The sequence below is a fragment of the Ooceraea biroi genome, chromosome 1, assembly GCF_003672135.1.
Source record: "Ooceraea biroi isolate clonal line C1 chromosome 1, Obir_v5.4, whole genome shotgun sequence".
Lineage (NCBI taxonomy): Eukaryota > Metazoa > Arthropoda > Insecta > Hymenoptera > Formicidae > Ooceraea > Ooceraea biroi.
In genome coordinates this window covers 8002383-8020811 of record NC_039506.1, presented here as the reverse complement: position 1 = coordinate 8020811, position 18429 = coordinate 8002383, and the positions used below count along the sequence as shown (strand labels likewise).

At 45.8% G+C, this 18429-nt stretch overlaps 1 protein-coding gene across 3 annotated transcripts in view; it reads right to left on the bottom strand.

Annotated features, from left to right (window-relative positions):
- Window positions 1–18429, bottom strand: part of LOC105288137 — a 292115-nt gene that overhangs the window by 63292 nt on the left and 210394 nt on the right. For all 3 annotated transcript variants that reach the window (XM_011354156.3, XM_011354157.3, XM_026972322.1), the window contains exon 12: window positions 17908–18046. In XM_011354156.3, coding sequence (XP_011352458.2) covers window positions 17908–18046 — 139 coding nt within the window. The remainder of the gene's footprint in view (window positions 1–17907; window positions 18047–18429) is intronic.

The following is an 18429-nucleotide window of genomic DNA, read 5'->3' as shown; positions in this document are numbered from 1 at the left end:
TGAGAAAGGGGGAGGATCAATTGACCGCAGGACAAAGAGGCGGAGGTAGACGAAGCCGGCTTAGATTGTGCACGACGTGTTTCACCGGGTAGCCTTGGCTGCGCACTCAAGTGGACCGATGGTACACGCGCGTACACGCGTTGTACGTCCACGCAACACGGAGCATACGCACGTACACGCTCACGAGTGGACCTGGCAATTAACATACCAGGGCGTTCCAGGAACCGACAAGACATCCCGCTCGTCGCCAAGCCGAGAATTGTGCGTCAGGTCCGGTGATTCATAAATCGATTCGGCGAGCACTGACTTCCTGTCGTTGATCTTCTTTCTGACCGGAAGAAGCTACGAATCTTGTAAAAGGATCTCTCATGACGCGAGAAAACGCACGCCAATGATTGTGTCGTTTCTCCGACAGTTCACTCTAACGTGTTACTATGATGAATAAGGCGTTATTGTGAATATACAATTTGTCAGACGCTCTCTATTCATGTTGAATTTTAATTACAGACTCGTAAAGTACGCGTTGCATATATTTTATACTATTTTTTTATTAATATTTATTTATTAATATTTATTTATTTTCACTATTTTTTAACTATAAGATGTCGAAAGATTACGTTTTACGACGTTGCTATTTGAAATATCGCGAGTTGCAGTAACGATCTTTTAACTTTGCATTTTATCAGACGAGGAAAAGTTCTGTAATGCACTTAGAAAAGCTGAAATTTCGCGGGATCTTCGAGCGAGACAATCCTCCGCATGTTGCGCATGTGCTTAGCGTCAAATACTCTCCTTATCTTGCGCAACAAATTAGAAAACGAGTTTTGCGAGTGAGGTCCGCAGCATCCCACGCGAGGTGCAAGTGGTAAAGATTGTCCGCGAGAAGATGATAATAACAACTCCCGGCGCGGAATCCGCGCAAATTACGACCACACTCTCGCGATTGCGCTCGCAATCGGCGACGTGTAAAACCGCAATATTCTATGGTGGACGAGAGTGTCGCAAACGTGTGCGAATCGCGACAAAATGATCATCTATATACATACATATGTACGCATACATACGCACGTACGTTATGAGGTTACAGCACTGGCAATAAAAGTCGCTCGCGACATCCAGAAAGGGAGAAAAGCGAGAATGGGAAAGAGAAGTGTCGCAACGACGACGGATAGAGGAACGAGGATATATAATTTATACGGGTCTTAAAGGATTGCACAAGAATGACCGGTCTCTGCTAAGAAAGACGACGGCGGCGGCGCCTCGTGATTCGACGCGCCTTATCGTAGCGAAAACAACGTCCGTTCAGAGCGGGACACAAAGGATCGACAAAGAGCCGATCGGGAATCATGAAATCCATTGCTAGCACTGCTGCAATTGCGTCGCGCCAACGATTGTTATTATGTCACCCTACGAGTTCGATAAGGCCCCGAGGAGATCGATGCGGCGCCCAAGTCATCGATCCGCAAAGCCGATATACAATTACATGTTGCAGTTCATACACATACATAACTGGTAGAAATGAAAATTTTGTATATCTTATATATAAATGACTTAAATATATTTTATATCTTATAAAATTAAGAATAATTTTTCAGATTAAAATCTACTTTTCTGTTCTACGCGCTAATGTTCTCCAGTTTGGTACAGCATAAGAAAGTTGTTATCTCTTGTGTGTGAGAGACAAAGTAATTTAAGATCTCTGTTCATGCTATTCATGTTCAGAACAAATCGACAGTAACTTCTTTCGAATTGAGATACGAATTTTGTGTTTATCATCGATTGTTGCAGTTTACGGCCTGATATTTGCACTTTCATCGTCCCGTCTCGTTTCTTGCCCTCGTTTCTTAACAGTGCGAGATCACACGAGAGCAACAGCTTTGCGGATCCGTTTCGCGATAGAGTCATTATGCGATGATTACTCCGGAAACACTGTAATCTTGCCGTATCGCGAGAGGCAACGTGAACGATAAGAGGGGACGATTCGCAGGCAAAAGTATTACATTCGGCACACAGTTGTAATTTTATTACCTTACGGAGTGAATTAATCATATCGAGATCAATTTCGTCGAAAGTTAGTGGAGCGCATTAATGGGACGGATTTCGCGTGCGCGAGTGGATGACTTCTCAATATGAACGGAAAAACATCGACGAGACGGCCAGCGGCCTTAAAAAGAAAAAAAAACAGAAAGAAAGAAAGAGAAATGTACAGAGAGAATGTAATGCTTCGTGATAACGACCGAGGTTACCCACAATGTTGCGGATCATCGAGTCAACCGCAGGCAGTGCACTTTCGGGCCTGCTTTTTTCCCATGGTCTATGGCGCGGAGCAGCAACAGCAACGCGATATCCCCGCAGCCACCGCAAATGCTCCGGAGCGCGGAGGCGAAGGAAGAAAGTCTCCGCGGCCGCAATTATATCTGTAGCTCGGTTTCCACTCGCGGATTCAAGGTCGTCAAATAAAGCGGCGCGACCGTTAGTAGCACTTTCATTCGGTCTCTCTCTCTCTCGAGATTTACCGCTGCGAAACCGCGTAATCCGTCTCGCGCGGAGATTGCGATCTAAGCGTTACGCTTAAAACGGCAGCGGAATTTTTGCGTCGCCTCCGTCCTCCGCGAGAGGCGATTTTTCCCCCTCGCGTTAAACGTAATAGATTCACCGCGTAATGCATTACGTTGCGGCGATGTAACGAGCGAAACCGAGCTCCGCTTGGTTCCGCGGAATTGATCCCTCAGCTGTCCCGAATGTAATCTCACGCGATTACCTTTATTGGCTATAAATGTGGATTTATGCAAATGTATGAATATACTGCTTGCATTTTCGTATCACATTATCATATGATCGTATACTATTCACGTACCACGCACGCACGCACACACACACACACACACATATAAGATATATGGACGCTTTAAGGACTTACAATCAGTGCAATAGCGTTGTACACAACTCGCGCAGGAGACTCGGGTCTCCAAATTTGGATTTACACGCGCGGTGTTCTCGGGCTGAAGGCCAAATTCCAGCGGCAGCCTCGCTGAGAAAATAATTATAAAGTAACGAGAGAGCATGGTGGAGGACGGTGAGTAACGACAAGCATGCGAGCGGAGGCAAGGCACGGTTTAATGTCGGCGAAATATCGCTGGGATTATTCATTGGCCCGCGGTGGACCTGATTGGAGATGAGCAAACTCGATAAGGGCCCCCCGAGCTTCGCGAAAGAATTTTCAGGTCTGAGAGCAGGTGTCGCGTACGCGAGCAACCTGTTTCAGCACGGCGAGAGAGGTGAGCTCTCGTGCTCCGGCCGTCTTGTCGTCCCTTACAAGCCACCGAGAGATGCGATCCGAAAAATAAGCCGCTTCCTATAAATTTATTCTGAGTAATGTACGAAAGTGGATCTGGCGATCGTAAGTGAGTCTCGCACGCGGCATCGCGAACGTGATACTTTCCTGACACTGACAAATCGAGCAAAAAAGCAGACAGAAGTATTCGTTGTATTAATTGTATCACGTTTATGCGTCTCTTGTGATCACTCAGTGCAATAGGGAGAGCATCGTTTATTATTATTGTACGGTTTTCACTTGTCACATTATTACTTGCCACTATTAATTTATGTGTTATAGAGGGAAAAGGATTTCAATCAAGCAGTGCGTTCTCCAAAATTCACGACGACGTCTTCAGTTATTGTTATATTTATTATATTATATATTTTAAATATCATTATTATATATTTTATTATATAATATATATGAGACAGGAACACCAGCAAACTCGTTCTTCGAAATATTGCAAACTAAGCCTATCTCCTCAGGACATCCAAGCCAAGTTGCACGTGCCGATTGTCATTAATGTACATACAAAACTGTATGCGCACGGCACACTGTACATCATACAAGTATTTATAAGACGCACGTGCAGCCGATACATTTCGCGGTACGTTACGATGAGGCATTGGTAGCGAGCGTGATCCATGAATCGTGCACTTCCTGCGTTCACCTTCCTGCCGAGACCTATGGACCTTCAAGGCGTTTTTTCTTGTAGAGACGGCAAAATAGATCGCTCGTGCAGGGGATAACATCGTGGATCGAAAGCGTGTTGAGGAAATGCGGCCAAGTGAAAAATGCAAACATTTCGTAAAAAATTACTATCAGATTCTAAAAGAGCGCGTCGCTTTTTAATGTATATCAACATTTTTCTCCTAATAAAAATCTAATTATGCATATTATGCGTGCACAATTATACCCAGAGTATATTTTATATATTTATTTTTAAAAAACAGACTTTGATCTACATTCTTTGATCTGCGATTTACGCAAGTCTACCGAGAAGTCGAGAGTCCGGTATCAAAAGCCGACGTATTTTGTGCTTCGTGAATATAACGGAATCGGAACCAGCTTTATTAGATAGTGTTTATACGTATTTGCAAACGGCGACTTCATGGTAATCGAAACAGGCGGCCTCGAGGCCGGCGGGCGATCCCGCGCGGCTCGTTCTCGCGCGCCACATTCGCGGTTCGCGCAGCAGTCGATATTTATCCAGCCAGTATCAAAGTCAAGGCTGCTACGACCGCGAACGCTGGAAAATACAGGGTGCGATTTATTATTCTGAAACCCGCGCGCGCGCTTTAAATACATGGGCCTGTCATGGTGGCCAGCCGATGGAGTTACGATAGGAAATTCTATAAGGGGACCGAGGAGAGGTGCTAATCGATTCGGCCGCCATGGTCTACGCAGCCACGCTGCGTGCGTGTAGTTTATCGCCTTTACGCCTAATTACAGAGTTAATTGCCGACGCGGTAAGCAAGCGGTAAGTGTGCACGGTATAGTATTTCGATGCTGCGTTTAAAAAAAAAGAAAAGGAAATAAAGAAGAGGAAACAAGAAAGCGCCGTGGCCGAGAGAGGCCGAGAGAGGCCGAGAGAGACCGTTCTCGTGCGGACTCGATGCGCGCGATTATCACGATTAATGAATGATTACGTTATCCGCGTGTGCCCTCTTATCCCGTCTCTCTGTCTCTTTCTCTCCTTCTGTTCTGGGCTCTCCTTCTCAACGGGGGAACCTCTCAATCTCTCCTAACGGTCACGGCGCGATTCTTCGCGCTTCTTCGTCCCTCTTTTCCCTCCCTCTCGCTCTCTCGTCCGACCATAATCTACACCCATAACTCCTTCGTAATAGTCTCCCTGCCTCCCACCTCCCGACGCCGTGCCAGCTCTGTCTTTCCGTTGGGTTTATGATAAACGCGCCTTAAATCAGTCACAGTGTATTAGCGATGCCAAAGGCGGATTACGGCGCGGAAGATAAACTCACTCAAGGTCGGCACGATCCAATAACGTGGGAATTCGCGCGCACGGACGCGCGCCGCCACGCCCGGCCGATGCAATTAAACGCCCCGCGCTCGCGCGCTGTTTTGCACGATTCAATTAGCAATAATTGGTAAATTACACCTTGCGCCGCGCGCGCGCGCAAGCACGGGCACGGTAACCGCCGCGCTTAGGTGGCTATTCCGCCGCGGAATGGCACGGGTTTTACAAGCGCCGCGCGCTTACGACGCGCTCTCGTTCCTCTCGGCCGAACAATTACGTTGTAATAAAAAGGAGAGATGCAGCGGCCGTTCATGTAAAACAGACATTTTCACGAGTAGTGCTTTATCACGACGCCGAATAAAGGATGCGCTTTTTGTGAGTTTTCTATGGACCATAGTCGTCGATCTGAATGTCCGGTGTAGTAATATGATGGCGAATAAAATTTCATCTCAGTATCCATGCAACAAAATAAAAATTTTATTTAAATTGAAGAATTTTGTTTCTCTGAGAATCATTAATTTGAGATTTATTTATCGAGTTATTTCATGTATTAAACACTCTTTCGCCATTAAATATAATAATCTATATGGATATATTTAGAGAAAATTGTTTTAGTATTCAATTTAATTTATTTCTTAACAGATTATATTAGAGACTTCGAAACCAGACTCCGAGATAACGCTAATAGCACAAATGCCGCACGATATCGACAAAAACTCAAACTCGATCCGCAGGTGCACTTTGTGATTGGTACACAAGGTCCGGGGAGATTATTAGTCCCCGGATGATTGCATTCGAGGGAGAGTCTAGATAAATTGATTGTAATCCAGGGAAATCCTTTAAGAGGCTCGTTCCCGCGAAATCGCCATTATTCGGGCGGCTGAGAGCACGGCACGTTAATCCCATTAACCTTCCGTTTCGTTCTAATTGCGCGAGTCCCGGACACTCGATATCGTTCCCGGCGTCTCTTCCGGCACCCCGGCGACGCCACGAAGAGCTCCGGAACTTGGTTCCACGACCTCTTGGCGAACGCAGGGAATAACACCAGTAAGCGACCGGTAAGTCTAATGGCACCGACGGTTCTGTTACCCGATATCCGCCAGTCACGCAATTCTACCGTTTCCTTCGTGCGCGGGTGTGTAGCTGCAGTTTCGGTACGAGCGAGACATTTCACCCGCAAAAGGGAGATGCTCTTATTTCAGAAAGATCGCAGACACGCAAATATCATCAGAATCTTTTTATACGCTGATTAACGCTTGTATTACGAAAGATCGAGCACGAAATGCGTCGATTTTCTACACTTTTCAATTAACCCGATTTGATACTTGTAATCTTTTGATTGGAACTTGATGAAATTGGTGCAATCTTCCATCGTTTAATAATATAATTATATCAAGGTAGTCAGAGTGGGTGATTTATTGAATGGGTAAGCACACAAGAAATCGTGACAAGTCATCTTCGACATTAGATGTAACGAGTTACCGATCGAAAAATGGATATCGTCCTCTATAAATATACGACACTCGAGGAAGAGCTCAATTTTAGCTTAACAGTTTTATTATCGCCAAGGAGGATGAATATCAAGTGAAAGGTAATAGCCGCGAATCATCGCGCGCATGGCTCTTAGTAAAACTCATTACGTTATTATTTACGGCTAATTTAATGCAGGAAGTGTGATGTGAAAATAGGGAAAAACAGAAGTGAGGAAATTTTCTGGAACCAGTTTCTCAGACGTCCGATTGAGAAATCAAAGGGCACGTAACCAAGTATAAAGCGTGGTATCCGCTGCATCTATGTTTCGATGAAAAGGCATTCATGAGAAAGTCCGGCATTCTGTGCCGAGAAAATCACGGAAGGCATGAATCGAAATGGTGGAAATTACGAAGCAGTAAATAAAATAATCGTGGAGAGCGAGACAGTCCATAACTTTTCCTCATTTCGATGTCAAAGTGATCGCTAATAAACAATTTAACCTTTAACATCAACTTGCCAACGAACAATTAACGACGTTAATCTAATCTGCGTCTACCTCGCACTGCCTCTACATAATTTAATTCAAATATGTGGAATACGGTATATTTATCGAACTTGAGTGAGGAATTTAAACATAATATCAAATCTCACACGAAGTATTGACAAAAAAACACAATTGCGAAAACCTCTTTCTAAAAAATTGAAACTGTTCATTCTCGTGTGATCAAGACTTGCCTACTTGCCTCCGATAATTAGAAAAGACCTCAGACATACACGCACAATTAAACTTCAAGATAACTGAGCAAAAGTTAACGAAGAAGTCATAAAGCAGTTTTAGCACTTTGATCCATACTACGCCACTTCACGGGCCTTCGCAATAGAAGAGAATAGAAAGCAATTTTTCAATATCGACGATGTTAATTAAAAGTGACATCACGCGAAAGGGCACACGGCGGAGTAAAGCGAAACCCGCCGCTTCTTCGTATTTCAACAAAGTATCCACCTCGGAAGAGATTCCCCGCGTACGGAGTCTGCGGTCAGAAGCAGAAAGAGAAAGAGAGAGAGAGAGAGAGAGAGAGAGAAGGGATGGAGGAAGAGATCACGAAAGGTATAGGCGAGCCACCAGAGGGAATAGGATCCTCGGAAAGGAGACTCAATGACCCGTGGACATCCTGTCCTTTGTGGGGCCCTTCGTAGAAACGATAAAACGCGCGTCGCGGCGCAAGAGAAACGCGGAAAGAGAAGGAAACGAAGGGAGAAAGAAACGAGAGGAAGGGAGAGGAAAGAAACGACGACCACGACGATCGGGCTCGTCGCCACCGTGGCAGGAAACGCGGCCTTTATACCTATAAGGCGTTATGACACGCCAAAGAGGTCGCCGCGCGCTTATTTGCATGCGCTTCGGTACAACAATGGTATCAGCCTTACACGCGCGAGTCCGAGTCTCTGCCTAGAGATGCATCCTGCGGTGGCGTGCAGCGTGCGGTGCGACCCGCCGCGAAGCACAATACGTCCGCCTCTTAATGGACCGCATTTTTCATCGGAGTCATTAAGAAAGCGCCTCGAAAATCTGTCCACATCCATTTAAAAAGCGGCCGCGCGGGAGTTTGCATAATCGCGAACGCCATCCAAGTCGCTCCATGATGCTCCGAGTCATTCTGGGTCATTAAAACCACTCGAATAGCGCCAAATCACTCGTACAATCAGGACGTACAATTTCCGACTAAAATAGCTCCAATTTTCGACCGTGACCGCACTCGAGTGTTTCCGACGATCTTATCTTGACACGCGCTGGGATACCGATCCGAGACATTCCTATGAGATCCCGGCTATCTTCGCCGTCCGATACGGGCGATCTACCGCACCGGAAAAGCATCTCGCCGAAGTTCGAGTTCTTTCTTCCTCGGCGAGCTACCCATTCCGGCGTTCTCGTGCAACGACAGCGGCGAAGATAGCGGCCGCTCTCGCGAACGACAACGAAATTGCAGGAGTAACACGACGCTCGGCAACGGAGCGCAGCGCGATCACCGTACACGCACAATAGGCAGATAAGCGGCGGGCGGTTGTAAGAGGTATGCGCTCGGGTATGCTGTCTTACACGCGTTGATATGCGCCGAGAACGGCCGGTGTGCAGCGGCGCAACGGGGTCCTCCGTGGCCGGGAAAAGCGCTCGCCTTCGCTCGTCGGCCGTGCCCGGCGCATCTCTTTATCTGATGGAAAGAAGCCGCCTCGGAGACTTTTGCCCTCGCGCGAGATCGAGTCCGAGGCTTCGTGAGTCATCATCGTGGCACCGAGGGCAACGGTGAACCCGCCCGCCCCGCCGCTTCGACCGCGCTCGGCTCAGTAAACTCACTTTCTTGCACCGGCAACCGTTCGGGCAGATTACAGTGAAACTTTACGAGTCGGTGCTCACTTTCGTTTGCTCAAGGTAGTTCACAGGTAGTCGGAGGCGTGCGTTTAGCGATATTGATTTACAATTTACGACGAGAGGGCGACCGTCCCGGAAGCTCAACGGCGGTGGTCAAGGTTAAATACGGGCGAAAGAAATCTCTGAGAGAGCTTTCAGAGGCAGTAAGAGTTCGAGAATCTGACATGGTGATGCAGATGTTCTTTTCCCGAATTATTCAAGCTCCAGTTTCAGCGAGATCACCAAATCGTCTAGATCGAATCATGAGAGATCGACATCAGTCTCAGTCTGCTCTGAATCTCGCGTTTACGATAGGAAAAAGCTACGAAACGCGTGGTTCACCTTATCGCGTAGAGTCCGTAATCAGTGGAGAAGCGAGCATTATTTTTCATTGACCATGTCTAACTAGAGAAATTTCGAAAGCTGCAACTGGACCGGCGATCGGACTCGCATAAATCTTCCGCAGCTGACATGCTCTTCAGATTTTTCTCGTGGATCGCTTTCATCGCGTAAGACTTCGATCGCGCCTTCATTTTCTCGTCTTCCGATCTTCCATCCATCTTCCAGCGGCAGCGATCTTCATCCGGACGGAAGGATAGCGATCGATATCCGATATATCCCTACCCGCATACGATTACGCGACGTAACGCCGCGTAATAAAAATGTCGCTGCTCCTCTCAGGAATTAGAACGATCCAATTAACGGTATCCAATTATCCACTTCTGATCGCGTCATTTGCGGTTGATCGTATCGAGCGCGGTCGACTGCTATCCGCTGGCGAAGGCACGGCTCACCCAGTTCGAGTGTAACAGGCATCGTCGATTCGATGGTGAACGCTTATTATCATAGACACGGGCGCCTGACCGTGAAAACGGACCGTTCGCGCTAACGATGCCTGTAATAGTGCGCGAAATCGGCGTACTTCCTATCATTATAGACGAATACGGCGTTCACTGCGGCGCGCTCTAATGAGTACTCGTATGACCAATATTTATCGCCAATCTGGCCACTAACAATTTTCTAATGCACCGCATACATCATGTATCGACGGCCGGATACTAATTTTCAGACGATCAACACCTGTATCGATCTTTTCTCGGTCGAGGTGGCCGTGCCTTCAAAAGAGATCGAGCGAAAAGGAAAGTTCGATCTCATGATGAAAACTCCGTATATGGCGACGAATCTGAATCCGCAATTTCGACTGTGGGCGCAGCTTCCAAGACGGAAATCCCGCGAATACGCGCTAAGTAGAAGAAAGTCAACGTCTCGAACGTTCACCGGGAAAAATGCGGAAGATTAGCGTATTATGCAAAACGCTCGGATCGTTGTCCGGAACATGCCGCGCGATCATTCCGGTCGGGCGTGCGCGCTTTATTTCGCTGTCATTTACTCAGTCGCCGTGATCGCGCCGTGAAAGTCTGCTTTACACGCTCTCGCGCATCATTTCGACAACTGTCGGCACTTCCTTATTAAGATTCATTCCGCGGAAATCGCTAGTCCGTGCGTGACGGGAGGCGTGCGGATTTGTACGGCAGTCAGGGCGTCTCTTTAACGATGGCCCGTGGAAAGTCTTACGAAGAGTAATTGGGAAATAAGGAGTTGCAGAGATCGATGATAAGTAATCGAGCATACGAGCGGAAGACATAAAAATTAAAAAATTCTCACTTTTCTAATTATTTATTAAAAACTAAACTACATACACATCTGATAAATATTATTATTATTATTGTCATTATATATTGAATCAATTTTATTCGGATTTAAATTCATTTACTATTTCTTAAATGCGCATGCAACTCCGCGAAAAATTGAACTCTACAGAAGAACGGATTCTCTTCATAAAGTTAAACGAAAATTCGAGAGAGGAAAAATCTGTCCGACCAACGTTACGAGGATGAAAGAGATCAAAAGCAGAAATTTGCATCGGAGAGCACGAACTTGTCGTCGTTCGTCGAATCTCGAGCGGAGACCTTAATGCGGCGTAATCGCCAGTCGGGAGGTGCCCTCTAATACCGGTCGTCTCCGGCAGGCCGATAGTTAGTGGAAAGTGCGGGTAAATGTAAAACGTGACGCGGTTTCAATCCGTCGCACGTAATTGGGTGTAAACGTCGGCCCACGTCCGCGGAGACAAACGAGCCGAACGAAAGGAGGGAGTACGAACCGGCGAGATTCAACGTTGTTTGATCTCGAGAACGTGCCTGTCTTTCTCTCTCTCTCTCTTGTTGCTTCCGATCTGGTGAATCTCTGGAAAGCTTTCCATGTGTCACGGTAACACCGGGGAAAAATGCGAATTGCGTCGGGGAAATGCACGGCAGCCAAGGAAGGTGAACGTTACGCGCGCGTGGAGGGACGATAAATGAAAGTCTGTTCTTTCTTTTCAGAAAGCTCGTTTTACTTCTGGTACTCGTGCATTAGACTGACGTCGATAATAAATCTTTGTTCGAGCCTTTCTGATCATTTGCTACCTTCTATGGCGTACGATCCACTTAATAGACAATTAAACGTCGGCGGGCACAGTTTCCATTGTTAAAATAAAGTAGAAAGTTATTTTGAAAGCGGTAGCGCGGAGTAACGGGAGGATCACGCACAGGGGAGAAATTTCATTTAAACGGAAAAGGACGCAGCAGATTAAACAGATCCTTTACGGAAGAAGTTACGGTAATATCGCGTATCCTGTGTCTTATTTTCTGTACGGAACAATGATCTGATATTATTAGGTGGTTTACGCAAATTATGCTCGTAATGGGGATTCACAAAGCGTGCGTTTTCCTCAAACACAAAATGCCTCGTTATTCCGCAAATGTACCGTTATAAAAATTAACGTAGAAGTATTTTCAATAAAACTTCACGGTCCGCCGCGTGCTTACATATTGTATCGGAGATTTCTCACGTCGGTGGACACGCCTTAACACGGACGCGTACATAATGCGAGATAAATATTTTAACTCTGTAGAAAATACTCGAAATTATAGCCACGCGCGCGCCAGTCGAGTAACCCACGGCTACTTTCTACGAAACGGTAAGAAAACGCGACCAGTTCTACATACAAAGTGGACTATACTCGCACGTATCGAGTCTAAACAGCGCAGTTATCAATGTGTCAAATTTTCCCCTAAATGATATGTAAATTATTCTTTCACTGTAACTGATCGACTTGCTGGAGCCTGACGGAAATAAAGACGCATTCTTGAATCTTTCAAGAATATATAATCTGAAAAATGTCGAAACAATATTCTCGCCGTGTGTAAAATTCTTGAATAAATACCTAAATTTCATTAAATTAAATTTTATTAACTTCTCTAATTAAACTTCTAGAAACGAGTTCTGTTGATATGCTTTGTGTCGAAAATCTCGTGCGAGAAGGCGATTCGGTGTCGACGGACGATTCAGCACACTTTCCCACACATGTCCGTAATTCCGTACGTGGCGCTCGCTCTCGTCGAGAGGGAGGAACCGGTGTTACGGCAATTAATTCAAGCCCGATCGGTGCGCCTCATGAGCACTCCTTTTTTTTAGTCCGCTCGAGTTCTCATCTCCCACCGTCGCCGAGAGGCGACGCGCATTCGCGCGCTATTTCCGTGAACCAAATACGGCGGCCGACCAAAGACGAAGAACAGAAAGTACCGACGGTCACGCAGCGGCGCGAACGATTGATGACCAGTATTGGATTGGCTTTCTTTCTTGGAGTGACAATTGCGTACAAGGAACTAACAATTAGTTAATGCACCTGAAAACGATTTTCTTCAAATCCGATGCAACTACGGCACATTTATGTCAACAAATAATGCGTTATACATAAATATAGAACACAAATTTAATTTCATTCATTTAAATCCAGCGTTCTTTATAAGTATATTATTTTTGAATTCTTCGATTTTTGCTGTTCGTTCCGAAAAAAACTCTTTCTTTGGACCACCTAATTGACGATCACCAGCCTGTCGATAGTGCAATCTGATACTGGCCAATCTGTTGATGATCAGAAGTATGGGAAGTAGATGAAGAAGAGGAGATTCGCACGAGCCTCACGAGTCATCAAAGTGGAACGCGTAATAACGGAATGCACGACGAGATCTCCGCTTCGGGCACTCGCGGTGATTATTATTGTCATGTGCGTGTTTTCTAGATTTTTTCTTCTCCTCCGACAACAAAGCGCGCCGATTTTACGGCGATCGAAAGTCACTGCCGCTCGCCCGAGGTGAATCACCGATCGCTACAGATGAACGTTATGTTGAATGAGAGAGACTACCTCTCTCGCGTGGACGCGATCTCAAATAAATTTCGCATGTATCGATCACGCATGTGTCGACTGTTTGAAATTAGAACGGCCAATATAACGCCACGACGTGGCAAAAAAGTGAGTGTTCCATGATTCCACGCGCGTCACAATTGCAGTCTTGTCTGAAGGAGATCATCTTCGTGTCGTATCTAGGTCTCTATGACGAATTCAGATGACGTTGAGCATCCCACGATTTCGACCCCTTAAATTGTCACGAGAATTTGCGAAATAAAATCATTTAGCAATGCTGATGAGGCAACTCCGAATATTTATCTGGGTCTCCCCTTGGTGTACGATCGTGACCGCTTGTGACGTGAAAGCGAAATACGTCCGATCGAAGTGTCTCGATCGAACAATTAAACAATTGTCAGGGCCGACCCATTTCCTCTGCCAGGACACATCGTCGTCCTTCCTCATGCGTGCCACTGTATACGGGGGCACTACCGTGGCACTTCCAATCTATTGGATCTCTACAGCGATCGCATTCAGATTAGCGTCACTTCTGAGTTTTCGGCAGATCGTCTCGACGAAGGATACGTAATCGACGATGATAAACACTTGATGAAAGAAGCGCAAATTATAATTTAATTTATTTCGCGTTATTAACGTACATACACGGGAAGCTGCGTTGCTCGAAATTCGATGATGTTGGATCCATCGCGAGCTATGCGAACGTAAAGCCTTTACTGGCTTTTCTAGCCGTACCATAGAGATAATCGGAATGTATTTAATATTCAACTCGGACGAGTTGAGTATATCTCAATTACGCGCAGATTAAATCGGGAATGTTTGATTTATTCCGATTCCATCAGTCGCTAGTTCAAATTTTCCAATTGTAAACACATCAACGTCGCGCTCACGAGAGAGGAGGCGAAATTGTTTCTATTAATAATTAATCAGTTCGATAATGTTGTCTCGCATTATCGGCCGGCACCGGCTACCTGGTTTCCCTTATTACCCCGCCGATGATGATAGATGAATCGATTCAAGCGAAGCGTTAAACTACCCATTACCACCACGCGCGTTCACCGATCACATCGTCGCGCGCGGTTAATAAGATAATAAGTACCACCGCGGAATGAATGATCGCGATTGGGAGGCCATTGCGCCGGTCCCGTGGTAACCCATGACAAGGTGGAGCCCGTTATCATCGTTATCCGTGCGCCGGGTACGTTGTGCCCGGTGCCGATTAACTGCCGCAATAAGGAAGTGCCCACGTCACGGATTAATCGCTAGGCCGCCTTTATGGCCGTTTTCGACGCGCCAGCGAAAGAACGCACTTAGGACGGAATCGTTGATTAATAAGCCGGCGGCTCGATCGGCATTTCGCAACGGTACTCCACCGACATCGGGAATTTCGACGCGTCGAACGCATCTCGAACGCGGGATCACACGTGATCTTAGACGAACGCCTTTTATGACGAAAATCTGTCCAAGACCGAGTCGTCATAGGTCGATTAGATTTATAACCGTTGACGTTAAGTGGCTTCATCCAAGTGAAAGCGACGGATTCGTCGTCGCTCGCTTTGGTACCACCGGGTATATGACTTTGCGGCATCTCTCGTATCTAATTATCGAGGAATGCTTTGTGCGTGTAGGAAGCCGCACGTCGGTCGTTCGGACTTAACGACTCAGCGAGCAAGAAAAAGAATCGAGAGCGCGAGATTGAGCGGTACGCGTGTGCGCCTGTGTACGACTTTTCGGCCGATTCGTTCACGTTTCTTTTTTCTTTTTTTTTGTGGTAGCTTTTAACGCGTGTCAGGGAGTGCACGTCGGTGCATTATCGTGTTCGATTCCGCGGAAGGTGATTCGGCATTAACTCGGCAAGTTGCCGCGCGAGCTGTAATTTGCACCCTCGGTGGCCTCAAATGGAGATTCTAGACACATCGTATTCGGACTCGAATGATCGATAACAAAAATAATTTGGATCGTTCACGTACTTTTCGGCTACTAAAGAGAAGGAGCAGAATTTGCGCTGTGAACGATATAATACTGACGATCATTTGTATCGAAAAAGTTTACACGACTATTCTCTGCCCGCAAACATTTTTTTATGAGAATTTTAATAAATTTTTTAATTAAAACGTTAACTATTTTTTAATTTGGGTCAGACACGAAATGAACATAAAGATTGTATTTAGAAGCGAGCTCTTTTCTCTTCAATGATCGTCCAATTTCGTAATTTCGACGAATCTTATTCACTGCGTTGATCGTTTTGGACGACTTGATGATCACGAGAGGATGCAAAAAACGGTGAAAATTATACACTTGCGGGCACTGCGAACCGCCCAGGTCATTCATTCACACTCGGGTTTCCAAAGGGCGGGCCATGGCTATTCTTTACGCATGCACGCGTGATGGATAATTAATAATTATAAAGCGATCAACGGCACTTGTATGATCCGCTGCGCGGTAATTTCAGATTCGCCTGCGTGCGAGGGACGTGGATTCGCGGCAAGCTCGATTTCGTTTTCGCCCCGAAGGGCTCGTTAAAGGCGCACACTCGCGCATAAAATCGCGTTTAGATGGCGGCTCGTTTGGTGCGACGCAAACGCTGCAGAAAATCATGCGTTCCCAACGCATTCATGCTGCACGTAGCACGGGGGGAAAAAAGGCTCGTAACGTTCTTGCATGTAACGTTTTGTTAGGCCGTCGGTGCCTTGCAAGATGATTTTCAATGAACCTAAGATCCAACTAAAAAAATGTAAGCCACATGAGCGTTACGTAAGGATGCGTTCACGACGCTTACAGCTAGGGAACGGTAAAATAAAGTACATAAAATACAACCATCGATAAATGATTACAGATCTTCATTCATACAGAAGAAAAAGAAATTCGTCAAGATGTGAAACTTATCTGAGAAAAAGTAATTTATCTGATAATAATAAAATTATCATTTATAATTTATATATTGTAATTATATAAATAAGATAACCGATATAAGCTACAGACATTTGTTAAGATAAATACGTGATTAAAAAATATAATTTTTTCCCACCAATAGACGGGTTATGTCGCAGAAAAAAATCGGGAATTCGAAAGTGCACTAACGTCGAACATACGGATTCTGAAAACGCTGATTGGACGGTTCCCCTGTGAGATACCGCTGCTTCCTGGGACGTTTATCGGCTGGCGCGATCCCGCCATCGCATTATCGATTATACTCGGACGCGTTGGTACCACGCACCAACCACGTTCCGGACCCGTCGTCAATTATGAAAATAGCGAGTATGTAATGCGTCGGGGAGGCAGATGATTGCGCACGTTCGCCGATCTCCGCGATGTCTAATACGGGGAAAACGCGTTAACATGTGTTTGCTTTAGGCATCTTTTGATATCAGCGACCGAACAATCACTCGATCCGCTAAGATTGCTGGGGAAAGCACATTTTGCGCACCGAGCGCAATTTTAAAATGTTAAATGCTTACGAAACCAAGTCTGCTTGCATATATGTATATCCCAAAAATTAATATTCAAAAACAATGATTCTAATGTTGTACATTCAACGACGATTGATTGATACTTGATGTCAAAAATAAAAAAATATCTTATATAATAAGCGCAGACAGATATCGAAATAAACTCTCTCTATATATGCAATATAATATAAATACGAGATCGTAAGCAGATGTCTCATAAAATCCCGTTTTTCTTGACACGGAAAGAAAACGTTTGGTCTCTTTCGACACCACTGACAATGGCTTATCGTGTTTGCGAAGGACCAAGGAATAACAAGCCGGTGATGTTCGCCGGCAGGAGCCGGAGATGCTTCGGGTAAGATCGATAAGAGATCGAACGTCAACTTGAGAGACCGTTCAGTGAGCGGGTACGACAACGGCACCGCGATTTTCGAAGCGAAAGCTCCTTCGTGGAGGCGAGCACAGGGAGTCCTTTGTGCGTGCTTCTTTGTCGACTAAGGGAAGCTGACTGGCTGAATTCAATGCACGGATCGTGCTCGAAAGAGTGGCCATACGCCGCTCAGAGGGAGGATGGTACGCGTATGCGAGACAGCGTAAGCACCGCATGCAATAACTTTAGCGTAATCGTCGAGAGGAGCGAGTCGGCAGATGCGGCCGTATACGGCGCAGCTTTCATGCACGCGCGGAATAATAAGCCACGTCGTGGTACCCCGGCAATCCTCTTCTGGTTCAAGGCCACGGTGGCCTCATCAACCCTTAAGCAACGTTCATAAGTGAACGTTCACAAGCTGATCGAATCTTGGATCCTCTTTAATACTATTAGGTGATATTTATGGCTTCAAATATGGATTATGATGCAGTTGATGCAGTAATCCACATTTTACTACTTTGATGAATCATCCACAAGGTAACAAACATACTCGATTTTGTCTCGTATGTATCAGATTTATGAATAACAAAATAATTATTATTTCTTTCGAAACTTAATTCTTTCTTTTTTTCCAAAGGCAGTGTGATTGACAAAGGCTCAAGACTTACCTCATGTGCTTGATCCTCGATGCTCCGTAGAACCGCGAGATTGCGGATAGTCGCGCGACGCGACTCGAACGACGACTCCAGCCTGGTGGCGGCCTTACCCACCTCCTCCACCAGTCTCCGGGCTCGTTTCATCGACAATCTGGGAATATAAAAAGCAGCCGCGATCACACCGTGCTCACACCGTTAGGAATTCGCGTAACCGTCCCCTCGCACGCGAGTAAGATCGAATCTGGAAACTTGCGAGAGTTACCATGACCGCGAAAGTTAAAACGCAAATCGTAACTGAATGCGCGCCAACTAGCGTGCTTCCTTATCTTCGTATACGTTAAAATGTCCTTGGTAGATACGTACATCATAAAAATGTAGAGACTGACATAGGTATCGACGTACGTAAATCTGACTGTCAGTATCTGGGAGCCAATACGATCTCGTGCAGCAGAAATAAAAATGAACATCGATGTATTATGCTGATGAAAAGATTAATAATAACTATCATCGCGAAAATTATTAAAAAATTATTTC